The 24,192-nt window shown below is 44.4% G+C and overlaps 3 protein-coding genes across 3 annotated transcripts in view; 2 read left to right on the top strand and 1 right to left on the bottom strand.

The window, feature by feature from the left end:
- Positions 1-3,928, top strand: part of NUP205 (nucleoporin 205) — a 56,168-nt gene extending 52,240 nt beyond the window's left edge. Inside the window, exons 40-43 of the mRNA XM_075080022.1 lie at positions 370-493; positions 1,391-1,519; positions 2,244-2,317; positions 3,566-3,928. Coding sequence (XP_074936123.1) covers positions 370-493; positions 1,391-1,519; positions 2,244-2,317; positions 3,566-3,718 — 480 coding nt within the window. The 3' untranslated portion in view covers positions 3,719-3,928. The remainder of the gene's footprint in view (positions 1-369; positions 494-1,390; positions 1,520-2,243; positions 2,318-3,565) is intronic.
- A 2,410-nt stretch (positions 3,929-6,338) lies between these two features.
- Positions 6,339-12,758, top strand: ARL1 (ARF like GTPase 1). The gene is made up of 6 exons (XM_075080048.1): positions 6,339-6,781; positions 8,537-8,674; positions 10,064-10,145; positions 11,158-11,269; positions 12,026-12,204; positions 12,399-12,758. Exons 1-6 carry the CDS (start codon positions 6,778-6,780, stop codon positions 12,427-12,429), a joined length of 546 nt encoding a protein of 181 aa, XP_074936149.1. The 5' UTR covers positions 6,339-6,777; the 3' UTR covers positions 12,430-12,758.
- Positions 12,759-13,201: 443 nt separating this feature from the next.
- UTP20 (UTP20 small subunit processome component) overlaps positions 13,202-24,192 on the bottom strand; it is a 65,723-nt gene continuing 54,732 nt past the window's right edge. Inside the window, exons 53-62 of the mRNA XM_075080036.1 lie at positions 23,588-23,657; positions 22,353-22,535; positions 21,292-21,423; positions 19,675-19,807; positions 18,302-18,501; positions 17,866-17,937; positions 16,865-17,137; positions 16,026-16,152; positions 13,901-14,046; positions 13,202-13,614 (exon numbers count right to left, since the gene is read on the bottom strand). Of these exons, the coding sequence (XP_074936137.1) occupies positions 13,459-13,614; positions 13,901-14,046; positions 16,026-16,152; positions 16,865-17,137; positions 17,866-17,937; positions 18,302-18,501; positions 19,675-19,807; positions 21,292-21,423; positions 22,353-22,535; positions 23,588-23,657 (1,492 nt within the window). The 3' untranslated portion in view covers positions 13,202-13,458. The remainder of the gene's footprint in view (positions 13,615-13,900; positions 14,047-16,025; positions 16,153-16,864; positions 17,138-17,865; positions 17,938-18,301; positions 18,502-19,674; positions 19,808-21,291; positions 21,424-22,352; positions 22,536-23,587; positions 23,658-24,192) is intronic.

Consider the following 24,192-nt stretch of genomic DNA (forward strand, 5'->3'; position numbering starts at 1 on the left):
AGCTGTAACAGAGACTCCAAAGCATCTTAAGTAAAAAGTAAAATAAATATTAAGTAAAAAGTTCCAGATCTTGGCATATTTCTTTCTGCTGTTGATGAAGGGGTCCGTAGAATGAGTGACCTAAAACTTTGGGGAAAATATTGGGCTTAACTTTGTAAAAGTTGTGATTTTCATTACAGTTGCTTGGGGATAAATATAATTTCTCCATTTTTTAGTCAGCAAGGTTATGCAAATTCGAAATAGCACTGTTTTGAAGAAATAGTAGCAGACAAGGAAGTTCTAGATACTGACGAGTAATTTTATTTGCTTATTTCTTTTGTTGCTCTGTGATTTGCTGCTATCGTCTTGTTTTTCCTCTTCTTATCACAGCTGTGTCAGTCAGTTATGCCAGCTGGGGTTGACAAAATCTCCACTTCCCAAAAATACGTTTTGGCAAGGCGACGCCTGGTGAAGCTGATAAACAACCGAGCCAAGCTGCTTTCTCTCTGTTCTTGTATCCTTCTAAAATTGAAATGACCCTCAAGGTGGTGCTCCAGCAAAGCAGAGAAATAGGAACAGGTTCTTTTTACCTAGATTTCTGACTACTTCGAACAACACTTTTTGCAAAAGGCAAATTTGAAATACTGAAAATTAAGTTAGGAGGGAGGGTATTGTTCTCCTATTTTCAGAATGTAAATATTTTAACGTTAGTAATTCCCACCATGGAGCCCCTGCTAGGACTTCCTGCAACATTATAATGGAGGGGTTATTACAGCCCAGCTCTTCAATTCAGTATCCAGACCCACTAAACATTCACACAGGTACAAGTGTGGTGGAAGAAATATTTTGAAAAAGAACTTTGAGGTGCCTGTCAGAGTAACTGGAGTTTCCAGTCTTATCGTCAACCTTGCATAAACCTAATCTCATAAACACCAGTAACTCTGGAAAATAACTAGTCACGCACAAACTAATTGTCTGCAGCAGATCAGAATTTTCCTCTGAAACCTTCTTTGGGAAAGAGGTGCTCTTGCAGACTTACCTGTTGTAACTTAAAGCTGGGGATGGCAGTAACATCACCTCAGCTTTAATTCACTGTCTCTGCCACTGAGCTATTGTTACAAATCGCATGAGTGCTCAAGTCTGCTCTGGTGCAGTGTTGGTTTAAAGCCTCTGCAGGGTGAGTAGCAGTCATGGAAGTAACCTAGCTAGCACTGCACTGAAGCAGGTAACGAGGGCGCTGGCGATCGGTTACCAGGCTGTAGCAGTGAGGGTGAGAAGCTTCTGCTGGAGGGGGTGACAGATGGTTGAGCTAACATCTTCAGCCGCTTCAAAGTGCGTAAATATGCTCAGATAGTAAATGTACAACCTAAAGACAACAAAACTGGACTCCTTCACTCTGATGTGTCTACAGATATTATAGAAACATGTCTCTTCATTCTTTGGCGTCATCTGGAACACTATCTACTGCATTGCACGCCCACTGACTCCCAAGACCCACTGCTGTCCTCCAGGATGTTGTTTAAAAAAGGAAGGCTGCAAGGTAAAATTTCTGAAACATCAAAGTGCCTTTGAGTAATTTCTGATGGTTAACTTCAAAACTGACTTGCTACTATTAATGTTGTGCCATTTGTATTTAACCAAAGAGATTTTGTTTGGATTTGGCATACCTTTGGATTTTCCGCAGGAGAATTGCCAATACAAATATTGTTGAGTCATAGGCTTTTGGGTTTTGTCTATTACACGTCGCCTCCAAAGGAAAGTAATATTAACTATGTTTTTTAATTCTGTTGTTCAAACTGAGTGATGTTCAAATAATATCAATAGATCAGTGATTCAAAACAATTTACAGGAAAATATTTCAATATAGCAATCTAAGGTGAAATTAAGAACTAAAATTAATATTGGTGGTTTAAAAAGTATTTTTAGAATTGTAGGCACCATCAATTCACCAGAAGATTTAAAGTTTGTTGCATTTTGGTTTAAAAAAAAAAAATTAGGAATGGAATGAGTCAGAAAAGGAGAAGTGATCTGGGGAGGAGCTTTTTGCTTAAATTGCCGTGTTGTGTGATCAAAATTATTTATGGCTCTTACTTAACATATTTTCTTTAAATAATTTAAGTTAAAAAAAAAGAAGTGTCATTTCTAATGCACAAGGTTACTGACCCATTTGGAACACTGCGTTTTAAACTGATTCTGTAACTTGATGTGGAGAAGATAGCATGGGACAGCCGACATAATTCTAACATCTTGTTTTCTTCCACTAGATTCCTTTGGTTCAGAGCCTAGCCTGGATTTCAGTAGCGGACTGAATCGAGTGAGCCAGCATGATATAGAACAGGTGAGATGTAACAGTCTACTGAGAAGTACAGGATGCACTTGGTTACCATACAGCTATTGAGAGCAGTCTGACTGTAGTTCTCCCACCTCTGAACGACCTGTGGTAACACCAACAGGATATAACTTAATTTAGGATTAATGAAATGTTGCAAAATTTTTGTGGAAAGTATTACGAAGCAGGTAGCAGTTGTGCTGCTGCTTACATATTTTCAAGTCTCGATTGATATAAAAAGGTAAATGAAAAATGAGATAGACTTAAAAAAAGAAATCAATCATTCTTTTTCCTCTTGTAAACCAGTCAAATTCTATGTATTTTTTAATAATAGCTTTCTGAAAACATCGGTTATCCTTGAAAGACTCGCAATATGAGGGCAGGATTCCCAATTTTCTGTGATCCTATGACTGTTTACTACAGGTCAGCTGTGGCTAGGCTCTAGAGAAATCTGATCAAAAAGGGTAACAGAACTGAGGAGATGAAAGAAAACGTGAATGCTAGCAAAGAAGTAATTTCTGCTTACACAGTGATTTAATAGTTCGTGTGAATTTGATGCAGAGGTGGCAGAAAAAAATTTATTAATAAATCCTACTGACATTTCTACTGCTGTTTGTGCAGAAAAAATGTGCTCAAAAACCTGTGCAGTCTCAAGTACCTTTATAATATATCTAGAATGATAAGAACGCTTCTGTTTTTTGTGATGAGGCATCTGTCTCTTATTTCATTTGTTCAAAAGTAAGATATAGAGTAACATCTTGCTAAAATACTTGGAATGTAATTTTTTTTTTCAGGGATTGTTTACTTATGTGTTAATGATAAAATATTGTCTATGCACATGGACTCTAACTCCTAAACAGTCCTTAAAGGACTAGAAAAACTTTAATTGGAATAAGTGTTGGTGTGGCTATAACTGAAGAAGCTGAATTGTATAAGACTGTTTAATTCCTATAACAGGAACTTAATTCCCAAAACTTGGAGAGGTTGTAAGGTAGTAATATTTGGATAATCTGTAAATCGTCTGAGTCACCCAAAAACCTCTGTAGAAAGGCTACCCATTATAAAAGTTAAAGAGAAAAACATAAGGGAAGAATGCAGGTAGTCCTTATTAGGGGAGTCAGAAAAAACATAATTTTGAAAGTGGTTTAGAGAATAAATCATAGAGAAAGGGTTGACAGGTAGTTGATGATGGATAAGCTGACATTCCAGAAAGAGAAGATTTTGTATTGATGACTGCAACAATTCTCTGTTCCTCAGCTTCAGATTGAAGCTACAAACAGCTTTGGTGAATCTCTGCAGAAGAAACTTCTGGATATTGAAGGGTTATATTCTAAGGTTCGGTCACGATACACCTTCATTCAAGCTCTTGTTAGACGCATCCGTGGCCTCCTAAGGATATCAAGGACCTAAAGGACTGTGACACATGTTGCTTGTCCCTTGAAGCAATGTACTAGGGCGGGCAGGCCTTCTGGATCATCAGATTTTCTAGATCATACATTTTCTAAATAATGTCAAAAATATTTTGTTACTTTTTTTTTCTTATCCCTATGGATCAGTTTTGTGTATTCTTTCCTACCGCTCCTAACTTGACAGGAGAAATAAAGGATTCTTTTTAACTGAGTTATGATTAATGTAAAATTTCAAGCAAGATTCTAATGGAGGACTGTTGTGGTTTAACCCCAGCCAGCAACTAAGCCCCACACAGCCACTCACTCGCCCTCCTCCACCCAGTGACATGGGGGGAGAATCGAAGAGTAGAAGTGAGAAAACTCCTGGGTTGAGGTAAGAAAAGCTTAATAGTTGACTTAAAGTAAAATAGTAGGAGTAATAATAATAATATACAAAGCAAGTCATGCATGATACAATTCACCACCTGCCGGCAGATGCCCAGCCCCTCCCCAAACAGCAATTGCTGCTCCCCAGCCAACTCCCCTTAGATCTATGTCCTGAGCATGATGTATATGGTATGGAATATCCCTTTGGCCAGTTGAAGTCAGCTGTCCTGGCTGTGCCCCCTCACGGCTTCTTGTGCACCTCCAGCCTCCTTGCTGGCAGGGCACAGGAAGCTGAAAAGTCCTTGCCTAGCATAAGTATTACTTTAACACATCAGTGTGTTGTTGTTGCTATCAACATTATTCTCACCCTAAATCCAAACCACAGCACTAGACCAGCTACCAGGAAGAAAATGAACTTTATCCCAGCTGAAACTTGGACAAGGACATAAAGGAAACAAAAGAAGTTCTGCAGTTGTGATTTTACATTTATGGATGCTTTCAGAGGAAACTAAAACGTCTGTGTCTGTTTATGCTGTTCTTGCTTCACACACAGATTTAATGAAAACAGGGATTTCGAGTCACAGAGTAACAGAATGGTAGGGGTTGGAAGGGACCTCTGGAGATCATCTTGTCCAACCCCCCCTGCTTGAGCAGGCACACCTAGAGCAGGGGGCACAGGAACGTGTCCAGGTGGGTTTTGAATGTCTCCAGGGAAGGAGACTCCACAACCTCCATGGGCAGCCTGTTCCACTGCTCTGTCACCCTCACAGGAAAGAAGTTTTTTTCATATTGAGGTGGAACTTCCTGTGTTCCAACATGTGCCCATTGGCCCTTGTCCTGACACTCACCCTTTAGATATTTATAGGTATTTATGAAATCCCCCTTCCATCTTCTCCAGGCTAAACAAACCCAGGTCCTCAGCCTTTCCTCATAAGGGAGATGCTCCAGTCCCCTGATCATCGTGGTAGCTCTCTGCTGGACTTGATCAAGCAGTTCTGTATCCTTCTTAACCTGGGGGGCCCAAAACTGGACACAGCACTCCCGATGTGGTCTCACCAGGGCAGAGTAGAGGGGGAGGATAACCTCCCTCAATCTGCTGGCCACACTCCTTTTAATGCACCCCAGGATACTGTTGGCCTTCTTGGCCACAAGGGCACAGTGCTGGCTCATGGTCAACTTGCTGTCCACCAGCACTCCCAGTCCTTCTCAACAGAGCCACTTCCCAGTAGCTCAGCCCCAGCCTGTGCTGGTGCATGGCGTTGTTCCTCCCCAGGTGCAGGACCTTGCACTTGCAGTCCCAGCACTCACAGCCAGTGTAATCACTCCTCAGTGTGGCTTCTGTGTGAAAGGTGATCATTTTTGCACTGTGAACCGCTTGTTTCTGCTCCCCCTTGCCCTGCCATTTTTCAGCTGACAGAAGTACAAGCTGTTTCCCCTTTGCCTACGTGTGTTGAAAGACAGAAAAACACATGGGGAAAGTCATGAAGGTGACTGCCTTGGGTTTGGTTCTTAGGGCTTGGGCGAGTAAAGTTTTGTGCTGTTCTCACTGGAACAGGAGTATAAGGACAATAAAATGCATGAAGAGGAAGCCAACATGCTTAGCGGTACGTTGGTTCTGTTAGATTGTTTTCATATGAGATATTCCTAGCTCCTTGTCTCTATTTTTTTTTAAATAAGTCTAACTACTGATTATTGGTAGGCGATCTCTTGGATTTCTCTTATTACAGTGTCTGGTCTTAAAGTCCAGTTCTCCATGTATGCCTCGTAAATTCTGTCTCCCCTGAGCTTCTGTTACTTAGTATGTCACAGATTTTTAGGATTTTATACTTATTCATCCACACAAGCTAATTACATAAACTACATCATCCTTTTATTCAGGGATGATTCTACAGCCTTGCTATCAGATGAGGGTTATGAGCTGTTACAGCTGGGTATTAATTGCTCACACAGTCGGACTTTGCCTGCTCATTCTCAACCGGGGTGTTCTTGTTTCCCCGCCACCTCAGTGAAAAGCAGGGAATAACGTACAGAGTTCCTCATTAAATACAAGAACGTAACTCCGGATTTCTGCTGGCTCAGAGGGGTTCAGTGCTCCAGGCAGCCGCGGGCTGGTGAGGGCGCGGGGACATCGCGCCCTTTCCCCTCCCCCCCCGCCGCCGCCTCAGTTGCACGCGTTCCCGAACGCGCCTGTGTACAAACCGCTGGGCGAGGCGAGGCTCGGCGTCAACAAGCCCCGCCCCGGGGCCGGCGCACGCGGAGGCAGCGGGAAGCAGGGGGTGCCCCAGGCACGCGCGGAGCCCAGCACCGCCCCTCCCCTCAGCCCCTCGCTTCCGCCGTCGCAGATTCGTCACGCTTTCGTTCCGGGTCGCATTTTTTTATTTTTTAAATCTTTCCTCCCTTTCTCCTTTCCCTCCGGGTGCATCCCCGCCGGGGGGGGGGGGGGGGGGAGTAAGGAAAGCCCTGCGATCAGCCCTTCCCTTCCTCACCGAGGGCGGGCGGGTGCTGTCCCGGCTTCGTGTCGAAACGGCGAGGCGGGGGAGGGAGCGCCTCGTTTACTCGCCGCGGCGTTCGACGTGGAGCTTGCGGGCGGCGGCGCCTCGGCGGCGGCGGGGCTACCGGAACGACCCGGACGGGAGCGGGGCAGAGCAGGGCGGACCGGACCGGAGCGGGGAGCCCGCGGCGTAGCGGCTCGACATGGGTGAGGAGCGGGCGGCGGCCCCGGCCCCGGTCCCGGTCCCGGTCCCGGCGGCGGGGCGGGGGGCCCCGGCGGCTCCTGGCGCGGTCTCCTCCCGGCGGCGGGAGCGGTTGCTGCCCGCCTGCCCTCAGCCTGCGCTGGCGGCGCGGAGCAGGCCCGGCCCCGGCCCCGGTCCCTGGCGGCGTTGGGGTTTCGGGCGCTGGTGAGGCCGAAGCGGCTCACGGTGGCGGTTCCCGCCGTGCGGGATTGTGCGGGACCGTGCGGGCAGCACCGCGAGAGCCTGGCCTGAGGCAGAGGTCGTCAGGCTGTGGTACGGCTGAGCCTTGCCTGAACTAAATTCTGGTTCAGGTGCATAGCGGGTTGGTAACAAGGAATTGATGATGAAAAGAGTTTTTGTGGAATAATAAAGTAGAGGGAGTAGCGAGAGGCCCTGAATGTAGGGATTAACGTGAATCTGTCCGGTTGCAGGTGGTGTCTGAGCAATGTTTTAGTGGGAAAAGCATACTAGAATATAAGAAGAGGGAATGAGAGGTGTCTGGCAGTAAGCAGAGTTACTGATTGAGAGGAAAGAGTTACCATCCTTCATGGATCCCATAGTAGCCGCCTTCTTGAAATGCTTCTATTTAAATACCTTTTACAGCTCGGTTCTGTTATGGTTATTTGCCTGCCTCACAGGAAACAGCACCTTGAGCAGCGCTATGCAAACTGGCAACAGATGGTGCCCTGTACCTGCTCTTTGTCTTCCGGGTCTGCAGTGTGCTTGGCTTCTGGGGTGGGATGGGCTCGGAAGAAGTAAAGCTCCTTGCTCCCTCCTTTCCCTGGAAGGCATCACAGACGCCTAGAAAGGCAAACACAGGGAATAATTTTTATCTTTACAATTTAACCTCTTCCAATAAGATTTTGGCTGCAGATCTTCCCTACTTTGTCTCTTCTCTGATGTAGTTATCAAATGCGATTCTAGCTTTTTTTGGTGTTTCATTACTTTTTACAGGGTTTAGGTGGATTTACAAAATTATTATTTAGCATTAGATATATTTGTTATGGAAGATAACTGGAAAAAATGTCATTGTTACTGGCTTAGAACATTAGTATTCTTTCTACACTTAAACATCTAACAGGCATAAATCAGATATTAGTCTGGCCACAAGTAGTCTTACAAGTATTTAAAGAATAAATGAGATGTTGGGGCAAGCCAGTTTTGGAAAAAAAGGGGGGGAAGGCATTTAAAATCAGCTCCTAGGCTTCTCTGTAGCGTTAAAGTATTTAATTTAGTGCAGGTTCTTAGTTTGTAATGGACTGTGTTTTAACACATACCTACTAATTTATACTTCATTTTAAGAAAAAAGTGGATGGTCCCGTGGGAGACCATAAACATCAGAAGGAATTCTTTCAGGCCGCAGCATGTCCTTCTTTAGTCTCTTGCACTGAAAAAGATAGAGTCCCGTAGAAACAAAAAAGAAGTTGGCTCAGATTTTGGCAAATGAGAGAAAAGGAAGAAACATCCTAACCACAATGAGGAAGCTTGATGCTGCTGCAACGTGATTTTGCTGGATTGAGCTACCATAGCAGCGTAAAACCAGGACAATATAACGTGGTTCAGCTCACAGGTATCTGGGCGACAACCTGAACATGTCTATTTTCACTGGAGAGAAGAAATATATTGTTGCTCAGTAAGAAACGAGGTTGATCTGTCTGCCTTTCCCTATCCTCCGTATTGCTAGCTGACATTGAAACATCTTTCTGTTCTGGTTTTTCCAGGGGGCTTTTTCTCCACCATCTTTTCCAGTTTGTTTGGAACTCGAGAGATGAGGATTCTCATCCTGGGGCTGGACGGAGCAGGAAAAACAACCATTCTCTACAGGTTACAAGTCGGAGAAGTTGTTACCACCATTCCGAGTAAGTGATTGCTTCCTTAGTGAAAACAGTCACTTTGCCTGTAGCTCTAACACATAAGCTTTGCCACCTGACCTTGCTGTGTGTTTCTTTCATAAACAAAAACACCTTACGTTGTGGGAGCCTTGCACTGTTGTATTTAAGAACTTTTTTGCGTAACAGGCTTGCAACATGCTACAGAAGTGCTACATAAAGGAATATTTTATGCTCCACTGCTGAATGCGAAAAGTAGTTGACCTTAAGATTGTTACCATGATTTGGCAGGCTTTTCCTGATAGGTAAATGTTCAGTAAGTGGCAACTGTTGACTATATAAGTCTTTTGTCTCCAAATACAAATTCCAGAAGTCATTATTATTGTACAGAAAAAATTTCACCTTGCTGTCAGTAAATCACACCTATTTAACTTTTTTTTTTTGACAAGGGTCTTCAGTTTGTTGTATAAACACTTCTGTTTAAGACAGAGAAGAAGAAATCAGATGGTTTAACTTTACATTATGTAGGAAGCGAGACAAAAATCATTGTGAGATCTCATGGAAGGAGAGGATGCTTATTTTAAAAAACGTGACTGATTTCACCAATTGCCTTAGCATTTGTGCAGCCATACCCACCTGTTCCAGACACCCGGCTGTGTGTGCCAAAGTGCCCTGGCTCAGGATCCTCGGGAGGATCGCTCCATGTAACGTGAAGGAGAAGGGATGCTTGGCTTTTGAGTCCCTGTCACGTCTCTTGGGTTCCTCCTAGCTGGCCACAACAAGCTGATTTTGGTCAGGTCTTTACTACCTTTTATAAGGCAGCAGTTTGCTGCGCCGTAATCCTTTTTGCCTTAGGGCTTTGCTTATTTCAGCCCCCATGAATTTTAGGCAGTCTGTGTCCATCGTTTGCTTCCCTGTGTTGTGCTTCTTTGGGCTGGCAGGAGAAGGAATGACACATGTGATAACGCTGTAACCTTATTGCCATCTTCCGATACCACAGCGCCGAGTCTTCTGCTGTGGTCTTGTGAGCGCACAGGTCTGGTGTTGGCACGAAGGACATATTCCTTAGTGTTTTATTGCTGTCAGTTTGTATACTCGGTTATCAGAACAGGCCATTCCTTTAACTCTTGCTCTGTCAGTTTTGGTGATTTCAGGCACACTTCTGTTCATTTTTAACCACCATAGCATTTGTTACAACTCCCTACAAAATGTTTACAATGTGTTTTGTTCTCCAGAAAAACATTACTGCATTATTTTGAGCCATAAATGTTTGTTGGTGTAACTTCGCAAAGGGTATGAACTTCGTTATGTAGGTACTGAGAATTGTCAGGCCTGAAAATTTTAACTAAAAGTGCTGTAATGTTCTCCAGAAAAGTAAAGAAAAATGATCAACAGTGAAGTTGCTTGACTTTGTTTCAGCCATTGGCTTCAACGTTGAGACAGTGACATACAAGAATCTGAAATTTCAAGTTTGGGACTTGGGAGGCCAGACAAGCATAAGGTAATAGATCTCTTAAAATCAAAAGGTACAGTTAAATTTCTCTTAAAAAGTGCTAAGTTCTTGGAATTCTCATAGCTGGGACTTCTGAAAATTGCTCGAGTATTAAAACCAGCCCATTGTCAGGAGAGCACTTTCATCTGACAGACTTCAGTTAGTAAAGCCTGTTTTGGAGGCCAGATTAGAAAGAAACAAGTGAATGTTTACACTTGTACACAATTTTTTGCTTTGAAAAAAGACTGCTTGTGTAGTAGGCAATGGTGTAGCATTCTGAGAAAAGGGAGTGAGTGATGGAAGAACATTTAAATATGATTTTGGGTTTAAGAGTGCAAAGCTAGGAAGTTGAATTTAGATATAGACAATTTTTTTAGCGAGCTTTACAAATTTCATAATGAGTCATTATGTGCATAACTGCAGTGATCTCTTCAGTACCCATGTATGCTCTTTTCGTGATTCCTTTTTGAATGCTAGGTAGTAAGGTGCAGCACAGTTAGTTCATAAGTAAGGTGCAGGTTCCTTCCCTTTTCAGTTTCAGTAAGGTAATTTTGAAAAAGGTGGTTTGTTTTGATCCTTGTTAATGACTTGCCTGCATGAATTTGTCATTTAAGGGTTCTCTGTTTATCCTCCTTTGGTGACCACAATGATTATCTTATGGCAGAAGCTTGTTTATTTAAACTTCCTCTGTTTCCCTGTTCCCTCAGTTACGGACCTGGTGTCCTGCAGGCTGATGCCCAAGTAAACCTGTCCCCAGCACTTCTGTCCTTCCCCTGTTTTCAAGCTGCCTTCTTTTTGGTTTGGGTTTTTTCTCGTGTGTGGTTTTTTTCTGCACTTGAGAGTACTTGTACTGTTTGTGCCTTTTTGTAGCCTCTTGGAAGAGATCTTCTACTTGCTTCCTGCGGCCTTTCACCCCAGAGATGGTTTTTACTTCCTCTGGGTAATCTGGTTTCCATTATCTGGCTAAAAAGCACTGTTAAAAGTGCCAATGATATGACTGGAACTTATCTTTCTTCTGCAGGCCATATTGGCGGTGTTACTATTCAAATACAGATGCAGTTATTTATGTAGTGGACAGCTGTGATCGAGACAGAATTGGCACTTCAAAATCAGAGCTTGTTGCTATGTTAGAGGTAAGAAAACAAGGATGACAATCATCTTAATAGAACAGAAATTGAGAAATTAAAATATTTTTTGGGGGGAGCAAATGTGAAATTTGATTCAGTGAATCAAGTGAAGCTCAACTTCACTTGTGACACTTCAGCCCTCGGAACAGGGCCGTGCAACGCTTCTGACTGAAAAGCACTAAATACGCTGCAGATGCTTTGCAGTTTCATGCAGCGGTGCCTGGGCAGTAGGTTAGTTACATGTAGCCTTTTGGTCATATGAAAATTTATCTGTTTGCAAGGACAGCTGCTCAGTATGGCAGCAGTGGCAAAATCAGGCCCTGAAGAATTAACACTAAGCTAATTAGTAGCCTACTATGTTTTGAAGCTGAAGAACCTATGTAGAACAGGGTAATATGAGTAAGAAGACAAGCTGAGCAAAACTTTGGGGTTTGTTTGTTTTTTATTTTACCCCCAGATTCCTGCAAGCTCTTTGCTATGCCTTGTTAAATCCAACTAGCAGCTTGTTTCATAATGTAACAGGCATAACCAGCCCTGTTTGGAAATTTCTCTGATGTGGTATCATGCCAGAATTGAAAGTAAATAGAAAAATTCTTCAGTGACAGATGATAAAGAACAAAAATCAGCAAGCTGAAAATCATTATGATGAGAGCTGCTGAAGTTTCTTCTCATTTTATGTGTTTGTGGTTTTTTTTTTTTTCCAACTTATATTAATTCAGTAAAAGTCTCTGTAAAAACTTGAATAATTCCCCCTTTTTTTAGGAAGAAGAGCTGAAGAAAGCCATTTTGGTGGTGTTTGCAAATAAGCAGGACATGGAACAGGCCATGACTCCCACAGAAATGGCAAACGCACTTGGCTTACCGGCTTTAAAGGACCGAAAGTGGCAGATATTCAAAACCTCTGCAACTAAAGGCACGGGGCTTGATGAAGCAATGGAATGGTGAGTAACAGTCTAATTTTGCTAGCTTCATTAGAAAAATACCTTGTACTATTTTTTACTTGAAGATTGGGTCTGTAGAAAGTTGGACAGAAAAGACAAACTGTCCATGTTAGAAGAGCGAGCAGCTTTCTCCTCAGAGTATTTCAATGTCCTTGAACTGACATTTTAGTAAACCGACTTAACCTTTTTCCTAGGTTGGTGGAGGCCTTGAAGAGCAGGCAGTGATGCAAAGCTGGCCCTTGCAAAGATGTTTCAGCTATATCCAACATCCCTCTTTCTGCAGTCAAGTATTTTTAGGCCACAGGTACTTGTAAATAGGACAGAGTTGAGTTTGACTCCTGTAACATGGATGTCTCTCTCGAATTGTGAACCAAGTGAATGTCTGTGTACATTATGATATTCATTTCTTTCTTTCTGTTTAAAGGATGTACTTATGTTAATTTGTATGGCTAGGGAAGGGTTTTCTTGTGGCTCCCCCCCGCCCTTTGGTGGTTTGAGTGGCTACTATAGTTGTGTAATTAAAACACTAATAAAATCTGGAACTGTCAGCTGTACTCATAGATGTGTTGCTTGTTTCTGTGAGCAAGCAGCCTCTAGCAAGCCCAGCAGCCGCTGCCCATTCTAACAGCCACCTAGCTGAACACTGAAAGAGGTTTCCTTAAGCTGATGTTATACTCCAGAATCCCTTCAGTGTTGATAAAATGTTACAGTAAAATACAGCAACAAAGATGAATACTGTATCTCTAACACAGTACTGGTTTTCTGAAAGGAAAATAAATGTCTCCAGTAGGCACCTTATGGCCCTGGCCCGCCAGGGCCATAATCTGAATGTAACTTCCACTTCCATGAGCTGTTATTCCACCCCCTCAGCTTGACAGTGACATTGTTCAGTATTATGGCAGAAACTGAAACACAAATGAAAGGCAGGAGGCAGTGTTCTCCCTCCAGGAGCGAGGATGTTCACAGGCCTGAATGCAGTCATCACGTAACCCATCTGTTAAAAATGAAGTAAAATTTAATATAAAAAAATCAAAGTGGCTTTCCATTCAGCTGTACATGCTCTGGTAAATATACAGTTTTGGAAAAAAAACTGAAAAGCTTTTCTTTAAGATCCTAGATGAAAAAGAGGACATGAAAAAATACAAATAAATACAATTAAAATATGTAAATACTTTTTTTTTTTTAAAACAGTAATTAGTTCTTTAGCTTGAAATTACTTTCTATAAATTAAACTTCCAGGAAGGAAAAGCCTTTTCATTCCATCACTGCTATGTCTTTCAGTGCATGACTTCGAGGTCTCTTGGCCTTGTAGGTGGGGCGCAGGAATTCTATTTTTCGCTTCCTGGTTTCTGCTTTATTCTTATGTCTCTTCAGCTTCCTCCTCGCAGCGATGTCAGGGTTTGCCACAGCCTAGTGAAAAACAGTACGTTCGTTAGTTGTAACTAACCAAACAACTGCCCTTGTAAACATCAGGTACTTCCTAACTGGTGACTGTTAAGACAACACAGGGGCTTACGTAGGCTCCTCAAAACTGAGGGTATTCTGGCTGCTCTGCCCAGTTTTACCACAGCATCGCTGTCAGCCAAGCGGCTGATCTTCAACAGTTTCTTCTGAAGTTTCAGAAATGAAACAATGAAGCTGTCCCAATTTGGGATGAAGTTCTTGCCTCTAACTCACATTCCCACTCAGGTCTTACCTGCAAAGCCCTCTGCTTTTTCCTCATTGCTCTCTTCTGGTTGGCCTGTTTCTGCACAGAAGAAAAGGCAAGCGAAAAAGCCTCCAGTCCAACTAACTTCTTGAGCAGTTCAATGATTTCTTGGGAAAGGTTCTTCAGTGTTGGATCTAACAAAACAAATTAACTTGTGTAATCTTTTCAGCATACAGAATGAAAGCCAAGAGCCCAGTAAGGATTCATCTTTCTTTACTAAAGGATGACTGCTTTCATCTTATCTTAAGGATTCATCATCTTATGCAATAGACTGTAGAGACAAGAGCAAAGGCGCTTGTGAAATCTGCTGGCTCTTCACCAGCTTTCCCAGCGGGCCACACGTGGCACTTCACACTGGCAAACAATAATGCTTCTGATAAGTAAAACTTTTTTTTCAGAGGAATAATGGCATCACAGAGGTTGTTAAAAGTGGCTTGCTGTAAACAGCCACCAGGGCTCTTTTCGAAATGGGTTTGCTGGAAATAGAGGATTCCAGCCTTGTCAGTCAGCATCTCTGTCCAGTGTGTACAATAAGGGCTGGCTTAATGGTTAGGATCACTAGTTAATATGTTGTAATTAACTACAATCACTGCGGGAAAAAAAAAGATACTGGGGGGGAAAGAAGGCTACAAAGAAATGCTAAGAGAAAACTGAGAGCAGGGCAAATGTTTCCCTCAGTCTTCCAACAGGATCTCTCAAGTGCTTGTACAACCTCCAGGGAAGCTTCTGTAAGCTGCTTGCCTCCACAGTATCCCTCAGTGACAAGTTCCCGGCGTCTACACCTCCTGCCATATGAAAAACCACCTCTGCAGTTATTCTAAAAAGTCATGCGACGGCCCCTGGTTCTTGTGCTGGCAGAGAAAGCAAACAGTTGATCCACGCACAATACTGTCAGTCTCTACCACACCTTTTCCAAGTTTCTTGCTTACCTTAAAAAAAAAACCAACCCAAAACCACGAATGAAAAGAAAAGGTAGCTACGGCGGCTGTTGCTTACCTAGAACACTGTTACTGCCCTTCTCCAAGTTTTTCCAGTTCTTTTGTGTCCTAAGACATGGGGACCCAGTGCTGCGCATTGAATTTTCATGGCGCATATATAACCACAGATTTAGAGTACTATAACTTTTTTGGTTTGTTGTCCTTTTCCTGACATCGGATTTTGCTTGACTTAACACATTTTCAAGAACTATCTAAACACCAGTGTCTTGTTCTTAAGCCAAGAGTCTCTTGTGTTAAATGGAAAGTTGATTTGTCTTTCCCCCATCAGCCATGACTCCTTAAGATCTTTTAAACAAACATGGATCTCCAGGGAGAAACAGGTGGTGTTGCTCGGGTAGTATCAAGCAGGACAGAGTGACCTGGACACATCCAGGAGGAAGGGAGTTCTGTGCACAGTTTAACAGGTGCACGCCTGCCTGCACACACTGCGTGCTGCATTCCTGTGGCAGGCAGCTCTCTTCCCCTGCCTGCAAAGTTTACTTTCTTTCCATCACTGTGCACACATGTGCACACTGAAGGTCATTTTCTCTATTTCAAAAGGGGGAGCTTGGGGAAAGCATCAATCAACCACCAAACTGGCGATTCCAACTTGTGCAGTCCCTTGCTCTACAGTAACACAAGCTGCCATAAAACACACCCTGTTTTACATTAAAACTGAAACACACTTTCAGGACATGGATCTTCACGCCCCAAAGCCTCACAGCAGATCTAACATGGCAATTCAAAAAGAATGGCGCTTGGCAACAGCCTTGTTCTGGCTTCCTTAACAGCCGCGCTCTGCTCCTCTCCTCAGCAAGGACTCCATGACTCCTGCCACCATAAGTCCACCCTTGATTACTACACTTTTCCCACTACATCACATATTCAAGCTTTACCCACTTGCATGTAGGAGCCTGCTTAACTTCGGTCTTTTTTCTTTGTCAACATGTAGATTTTTGTTCCAGCTGTCAAACACCTCCTTTCCTGGTATTTTGGTTAGACTGCAGGTAGGTGAAATTCACCAATTATGGCATCTGTGCCTCAACAGAGGAAAGGAGTGACAGGAGGTGTTTGTGCTGCAGCACAGCTCTGACACACTTCCCTCTTTGATAATGTTTGTGAGGGAAATCACTTACCTTGTTCTGCATAGGTGCTGTTCAGCTCCCTGAACAGAGGTGTCAGAATTGTTGGAAGGTAGGGTTTGATCCTGTCTTTCCCCAGATCCACCGAGATTGCTCCCAGGAACTTAAAGATGCAGCTTCTCTGAAAATGAGTGTGTGGACATGAAGTGAGGAAGATTGGAAGGGAACTGCCTTACTGATCTGCTGCAAGAGTCCTTTGCATCACTGTTCAACGTGCACGACGCTGTTTCAGACCCCCTAGTCAGAAACTCACTGCTGTTACAAGGTCTTACTGCAGCCAAGCACAGCCTTTAGATGAGACACAACCCCATGGGATCTGTAAACATGTAAGCTATGACTTCACTGGGTTGGCAGCTGTTAACGCTCTGAACAGGCTTGTTCTCACTGTCCTGTACTGAGGCAGCTGAAGACATGAAAGCTCAACCTCTCTAACGCTGCACCACAGGGAATCACAGTGCTTTTCCTGACGCTATCCTGCAGCCTCCCCTTCTCCTAGCAAGTAACTTCACACTGCCATTCGCCTGCCTGCATAAACCTTGCACTCAGGCCTTCAAAGGCAGTGTTCTGTCCCCTTCAGCTTGGTGCCTTTGGCCTTACCACCACCCCACACAAGGGCTGGAAGCAACGGCAAGCAGCAGTAGACTGGCACAAGCCTTTCCTGAGAATCCCAGACTGAAATACTTGGTGTTTTTTTTGGCACCTACTAACCCTCACTTCAGCATCAGCTCCCAGCACTCCCTACAGCTGGTCCCCTGGAAGCAAAGAACCAGAGCAACACCCTCCTATGCAAGTGTCCACCACATCAAAACCAGTTGGTCTAACCCTGTTCTTACCTTTACAGGGACCTTAGGAGAATATGCTGCTTCTCGCTTTGCCATGAGAGAGAGCTTCTTCATTAACCATAGCAATGTGGGTGTCTGGCCTTTTTCTTCTGTGTCTTCTCTTTCTCCCTCTACTTGAGCAGAAACATCTTTTTCTTCTTCATCTTCTGAGGCCTCCTGCTCTTCCACTTCACAGCCCAGTTCTCCTTCAGCCTCTTTACCTTCTTCGGAGGCAGGGGCTAGCAAGTAAACCACTTTTGCCACAAAAAGCAAGTTCTTTATAACCTGAAGTGTATAAACAGAGTAGTCAGTCACTGTGGGTTCCTGCAGTGCCAGCATGAGCAGTGCCCAGGGTATGTAAGAGTAAAGGCTAGATCCAAAAGAGGAACTGGTCAACCAAGGAGGCTCTAACGGGTTCACCCCTTGCGTGTTTCTCCTAACAGGAAGGCCCACCTCAATATCCTCCTACAGTCTGCGAGAGTTTCTCCCCATGAACTACCATGCCTTCTGGGCTCCGGTACCCCCTGAGGCAGGGCTGCTCCTTTTGTCCTTTGCATCTCTAGCAGCCCCTGGTTCTCCACACGAAAATCTCTGGCCAGGTTCACAGTGGAGCCAGACCTTCAAGCAGCAGCATAAAGCTGGACTAAACGCTCCCAGCGATCAGCCAAGGCTCCAGTGCAACTGCAGGGAACCAGCACTAGAGATCTAGATACCTGCTCCAGTCTGGGCCGCAGAGCCAGACCCTCCCTGCTGGAGGCCTGGACAGGAGGGACACCAGTCCTGCCACGGTGCCTCCCCTTTCTGTCCCTGCCACCCTGCAGCCCTTCCAGCGGGCTGACACCACAAGGGGGACTTTCCTGGGCCCCTCAGATGCCCTCAGCATAGAGTAGCTGGCCCTGCATTGTGTATTTGCCCTGAGCCACCAGAAGCACTGCTGTCCTGACTGGGATTAACACTCCGTCACGGGCCAGGGCCTGCTCTGTGCCTTCCTGCAGCCCCAGACCTGCTCTTACCTGCTCTCCTAGAGACAGGTCCAGGAACTTGGACTGCAGCTGATGGCAGAATGCAAACGCAAGTTCCTTCATCTGGGGAGAGGACAAAGGAGAAGGGAATTATTCCGTGAAAGGGAGCCAGTAGCAGAGACTCAAAGCAGCGTTCTGCAGTCACCAAAGCCGGTTCCCAGGGAAGGCCAAGGGATTGGCTCAGCACAACTTCTGCCTGCATCTTGCAGCTTAGAGGGGAATCTTTGGGCTGCTGAGAATAAGACCTGAAAGAAGCCCCCTCTCCCAGCAGCAGACACACCTCTTCAAATCCTTTAAGCAATCGGGATTAGGCAGCAGAGAAACAACTAAAAGAGAAATGTGCATGCCAAGCTGTAACGCTATTTTTATGTCCCAGCCAGAGAACGGACATGGGCTGGGGGGCAAGAAGTAGTACAGACATCGTTACCTTTTTGTCCAGTTCAGCAGTCAAGAAGACTCTGGATGCAGACAGCTCTGCTGATGTCTTTTTCCTCTTCCCTGCCTTTCTTTCCTTCCACTTGTCAACAAGATCTTCTGGCTTGTAAGATGCAAACAACAGGCCAAAGATCTCGGTAGCTGTCAGCCAGACCCAGCTGTGAGGATACCACAGGTGAGACTGCACATGACCTGAAGGAAAGAAAACCTCTTTCAGCACAGGAGCTGGTCCTGTGAGAGCAGAAAAAGAACCAGGTCCCCCCCAAGAATCACCACCACACATGCTACAATAAAAAAAGTGAAGGAAATGAACTGTGCTCATCTGCGCAGAATATAAAAGACTTCCTAACAACCCCATCCAGCCAAAGCAGAGAGCAGCAAAAAGCTACAGGTAGCCAAACATCCCCATGGTGACCAGGTGTTCTTGAATGTTCCCAACACCCAAAGACTGGGCCATTGCTGGAAAGCGATGGCAACTGGGCAGGAAAAGTGGGCATGGCACAAGACGACACTTGCTCTGATCCTGGCTGACAAGTCATGTTTCTGCAGCAACTAAGGTCCCCTCAGGGGCTCAGTGCCACAGCTCATCTGTCCATGATGTCTGGGGACTGGCTGCTGTGTGACTCAGGTGAGCTGGCCCTGCTGCAGAAGGTCAGATTGAACCCCTCGATGGAGGCTGGGGATGCTTCAGAGAAGAGGTGGAGTCACTCTCTTATCTTGCCTCTGTCCAAGCTGCACATCACCAAGCAGTCCAGGATTTATAAACGTTATCTCATATCTCACTAAAGGCACCTGGAGCCTGAACTCTTCAAAGACATCAACCATCCAGACCCAGGCCTTCTGATAGCAGCAAATAAAGCAATTAAAAATAATAAGGCAACAAAATGCCAATAAGCCAGCCTGACATTGTACAGTCTCACTCATAGGGAAATCGCTTGGATCAAATAACCTCCAGGCCTTAACATCCCAGCAGACACACAGTATTTAAGCACCAATACCATGTGTCATCACTTGCTGGCTGATATGTATGATCTCATCAAGAAAAATCTCATTTACCCAGGAGAACTGAATGTTTTAATCCAAGAGTATGTAATTGTGGGCAAACATGCAATAGTCTGCAACTATTTGCTCTTGGGATAATAGAAAATACTTCCCAGCAACTCAGAGGGCGTGTTGTTTTCATCAACCATGTAACCTTTTCCGTCTAACTTCTCTTCCACTGCCCAGTAACTGCCACGTATTAGCATTCTGCAGCGGGCAAACCTTGCATGACAAAGTTCAGTTGTTTATATTAGGGCATGAAAAGCAAGGCGGCACATAAAGAATCTGCCATGTAACACAGCTGTAACAATTCTTGATACTTACCCCAGATATTGCTCACAACTTCACTCTTCTTGGTTAACTGAATCAAGTTGCACTCTGTGATTAGCTTTGTTACCAGCACAAGAAAGCTGAATAGCAGCCTATCTGCAGCCTTCTCCTCCTCCTCTTCAGTTATCTATAAAATCAGCAAGTCAAGAAAGATGCTTATGAGAACCTGAAGACAGTGCTTGCTTATTTTATAAATTTCAGATCAACCCTGCAAAGAGACAGAAGACTGACTTGTCCCCAATTTCCAAAATAAACAGATGAGAAGCAGCTCCACTAAAGCATTTCCTCTGGAGACCGGTCCTCTGCAGGGGAGATTATTACTACAGTCATTCTTGGTTTTTATACAGACATTACTGTAGCAACTCTTAGGCTTCTAAATGCAAGCAACTATGCACACAACGTATATCATTCATGACTATATATGTATTCGTGCACATTTGATTCTCATTATTCCAGCCAAGCTGAGCTCAGATTTACCTGTGTCACCTGGGAAGCCCCACGTTGTTATGACAACACTGTGTGCTCTGTTTTACTAAACCACCTTCAGGTGCTCACCCTGCCTGCAGTCACCAGCTGGCTTGATATAACTAGTCAGTGCTTCACCTGCATGTCACAGCACAGGGTGTGATTACACTGAATTTCTCTTCACTGCAGGTATTCTATTTTCATCTCTTGCCAATTTACGTACCCTGAGGCTCTTCTTTCTTGTTCAGCCTGTTGCCCTCGCACATTAGTAACATACGTGGCCACTCCCCAGGCGCAGTGACTGGGATCCCTTTGGGATTATCACATGCCAAGCAGAACCTGAGGCAGCCTTGTTAGTCTGAGCTAACCATGTGCACTAAAAAGATTTTCCATAAAACAAAACCATGGTCTGAAGTACAAGAGGGGAACTCCTTTGAAAGCTAAAGCTGTAGATAACTCTGAACAAAGCAGACAGTCACAAGCAATGTACTTCTGATCTTCCACACTTAAGACAAATCCCTGCAGCTAGCAGACACATTTCCCAGTTAAATGTATGTTGTCCGTGTGATCGTCAGGCTGTTTTCCAACCAAACCAATTCTAACCCATCCCAGTGCTACCTGCGCACCCTGCCGTTCTTTCTGCTGGTGGTTTTATAACTCCACTTTAAACAAAAAACAGAAGTCCCTTCTCTCCTGCCACCAGAGGAAAAGACCAGAAGCAGGAAAAGCTACCTCGACATACATACTGCTATATGCTGTCAACCCACCAAGTCATACAGGCGAAAACCAAAAGCCTGAGACTCAAGGGCTGCCTCAAGAAATCCTTCAGCCCACAGAGATCTTGACAGAGGCCAGGGCAAGGAGCAATATGTCTGCTGGTTACACAATATGGATGGAGGCTCAGGCCAGGAGGCTTTGCAAAGTTCCTTTGCCACTTGTGCTGTGACACATGACATCAAATTTGGGCTTACCGACAAAAAAATATGGTTCTAGGTCAGTGAGGTTCCCTTCAGAAGAAATGCGTGTTTCGTGTCTTTCCTCAGTCCCAAACAGTAGGTCCGACAGTTAAAATCTCTCCTACGCTTCTCATTTTCCATTTTCTTAATTCTCCTTCCCCACACCTCACGCATGGGAAAAATTACTTACGTCTTCAAAGTTCATTGGGTTGATTTCTTTTTCAATCAAGGTGAGGACAGCTTCAAGCCGCCGCTCAAACATTACTCCCTCCACTTCAACAAATAAACCGCATGCCTGGGCAGCCAACCTCCTGTGAGAGCTCTGCCAACAGAAAGAATAACACCCCTCGTTACTTCTTGATAATCAAATCCTGCAGCTCCCATGTGCAGGAGCTTGTAGCAACCCCTGCTCTTGCCTGTAGCAACAGCATCTTACAAGAGGCTGTTTTTCAAAGTACTACTGAAAAAGGAGATGCTGCCAACTAGGGACAAAAGCGCCTGGCAGCACAAGTTATCCCTGGAAATACACCTTAAAACTGAAGGCCAAAAGGTCTTTCCCAGCCCCATAGCTCTAGGGCCTATTTTGCACTCTTTGGTTCTTCACAACGTAACAGACGGCTCACAGCTATAAACCAGAACTGAACATATTAGAGATGAAAAGGATGAAGTGGTGAAGAACACTTACTCTACTAGTGCAGAGGGACAGAGCATGAATCCTGTTTGAGAATAACTAAACACCCAGGCACCCAGGTCAAAATGGGAGGCCTGCAAGACTAGGTTTGCCACCCCCCAGCTGCCGGCAACAGACTGAAACAAGTCTAAGCTAAAAGACAGCAAGAAAATCCAATTACTGGCATCAGAAGTTTTAAGGAATTTGCTCAAACTTTAACCTGAGCAAAGACTACACTTGGTGAAATACCTGACCCAAAAGAGGAACTGTCAGAAAGCAGCACAATGCAGCTGGGAAGTCTGTAGGCTGACCTACAGCACTTCCTTACATTTGTGCAGCTATATGAAGCTATATCATTTCTTCCTCTTCTTACTAGCAACAGTTATGGTGCTGAGCACAGCTTTAAAGAGCTTTTATTCTAAGTTGAGTCTTGCCCATACTGCTTTCCTAAAACTACTAAGTCAAGCATAACTGAACCCACCAATCCACCAGACCTGGTATTAGCAATCTCTTACTCGCCTTAATCTTACTCAGCCCCCAAACAGAGTCCAGACTTGGTCAGATGAAAGACCAAAGAGTACCTTTTTACTGTGAAACCACTCTGTGACCAGTGAAAACATCAGATCTTGTTTTTCATTGTTTATCTTACTGAGGAGAGATTTACATGTCAAAGCCGCCATCTTTTTGCATTTGGCAGAGTCATCATTTATCATCATCATACAAAGAGAGAGAAAAAACAGCCCACAGTATTTGTGGAGGAGATCCTAGAAAGAAACAACCATTAGTCAACCACACATCCCCAAGGAGCTTCTGGCATTTAAAAGGGAAAAAGAGGGGTATTTATTGCACAGCATATAGGAACAATGTCAGCCCTGAGTGGGGTCCATGTCAAGGCAGGTGAACTGAAAGGACGGGATAATCCATCCAGTTTTTGGAGCACATGGAGTGTATAGCAGCCCCAGCCCTGCTCTGACTCTGATTTGCTAACAAGTCCTTAGGACAGCAAAGCGAGTGTCAAACCTTAAAGGGCATTTTCATCCCCAGCTCTCACTGAAAAACACTGAAGTTCCTCAGCACTGCAGCAATCAGCCCAAAGCGCCTTCTCTCAGACACAGCAGCTCTTTGCTACTTTACAGAGTTGCCGGGAACCAAGTTGAGATAGTAAATCTTATCAGGTGGTGGTGAAGCACAGCTTACTGTGCAGAACTTCTCTTCCTCCCTCCCAAATTCTTGCTTGATTGCACTTCTCTCAGTCTCCTGAATGCTTGGTCAAGCTTCAGCTGCAGAGCTTTAAGGCAGCTTAGCATTTTGCGCATTCTATCCTGCACAGATGCATAGCTATTTTTTAGCTTTCATTTTGACCTACCCCACTGAGAAGTCCTCCCTCTCCAGTCAGGCCAACAAAACAGATCTGGTACATCACATACCAGTCCAGTCAACAACATCCCTCACGAATGTTGAAAAAAAAAAAAACACAACAAGAAAACTCCAGACTTTCTATTCATACCCCATTTCCTAAACTGGTTGTGTTTCTTCCTGGCATAAATCACCATCACGTTTATCCAAACTCCAGCTGACAAGAGGTTTCTTTTACTTGCAGACTGAGGACATTAGGTAAAGAAATATAGCAGACTTTCCAGCACTTCATTTCTCTTTTGGAGCAAAGCCAGGTTCTTTGGCGATAAGTGAATGTTCTGCTCATGATGAGAGATAATAGGAACTACCAAGCGCTCCCAAAGTAAACTGCTCTGAAAACGCTGTTACTGCAAGCCACAGTAACTGCTTGATGCTTGGAACACCAAGGGGTGCTTGTTACCTGTGGGAACGTATCGAGGAGGTAGGCAATCATCTCCAGTGCAGATTCCCTTCCAGTTTCATACTCATACCTGGGAGGAAATGATTAATGGTTAGGGCAGGGTTAATACTCTAGAAAGTCACCAACAATTTACAAGACTGGCCAATGCCAGAAACACACTGACAGGGATCTTTCTACAACAGCTACCAGACCTGGTCTGGTACTTGGGAGAAGAGAAGCAACAGGCCCATCAGCTCCAAATCCCAGAGAACGGGCACAGAGACAAACAGGTGAAAGATGGCTCCAGCCAACTTCAGTCAGCACAACTGCACTGTGCTATGGTGCTGGGGAACATGGCAAACCACTGTCACCTTGAGCAAGGGAGGGGTCATGCTCAGAAGGTTTCAGGCACACTGCTCCTGCTGAATTGGTGCAGTTGAGATCAACTGTGCCTGCAACTGCAGTTGAGACCACTGCCATGGGACAGCAGTCATATAAATGTACCTTCCCTTACCCTTTCTAGATTTTCCAGTTCACCTGGTTCACAACCAGTGGAGCTGGTTATCTACTAAGCAAACAACAGAACCTCTGCTTACAAAGAGATAAAGAACAACAAAGCCAGCTGT

Source organism: Phalacrocorax aristotelis, chromosome 1, assembly GCF_949628215.1.
Source record: "Phalacrocorax aristotelis chromosome 1, bGulAri2.1, whole genome shotgun sequence".
Classification (NCBI taxonomy): Eukaryota; Metazoa; Chordata; class Aves; order Suliformes; family Phalacrocoracidae; genus Phalacrocorax; species Phalacrocorax aristotelis.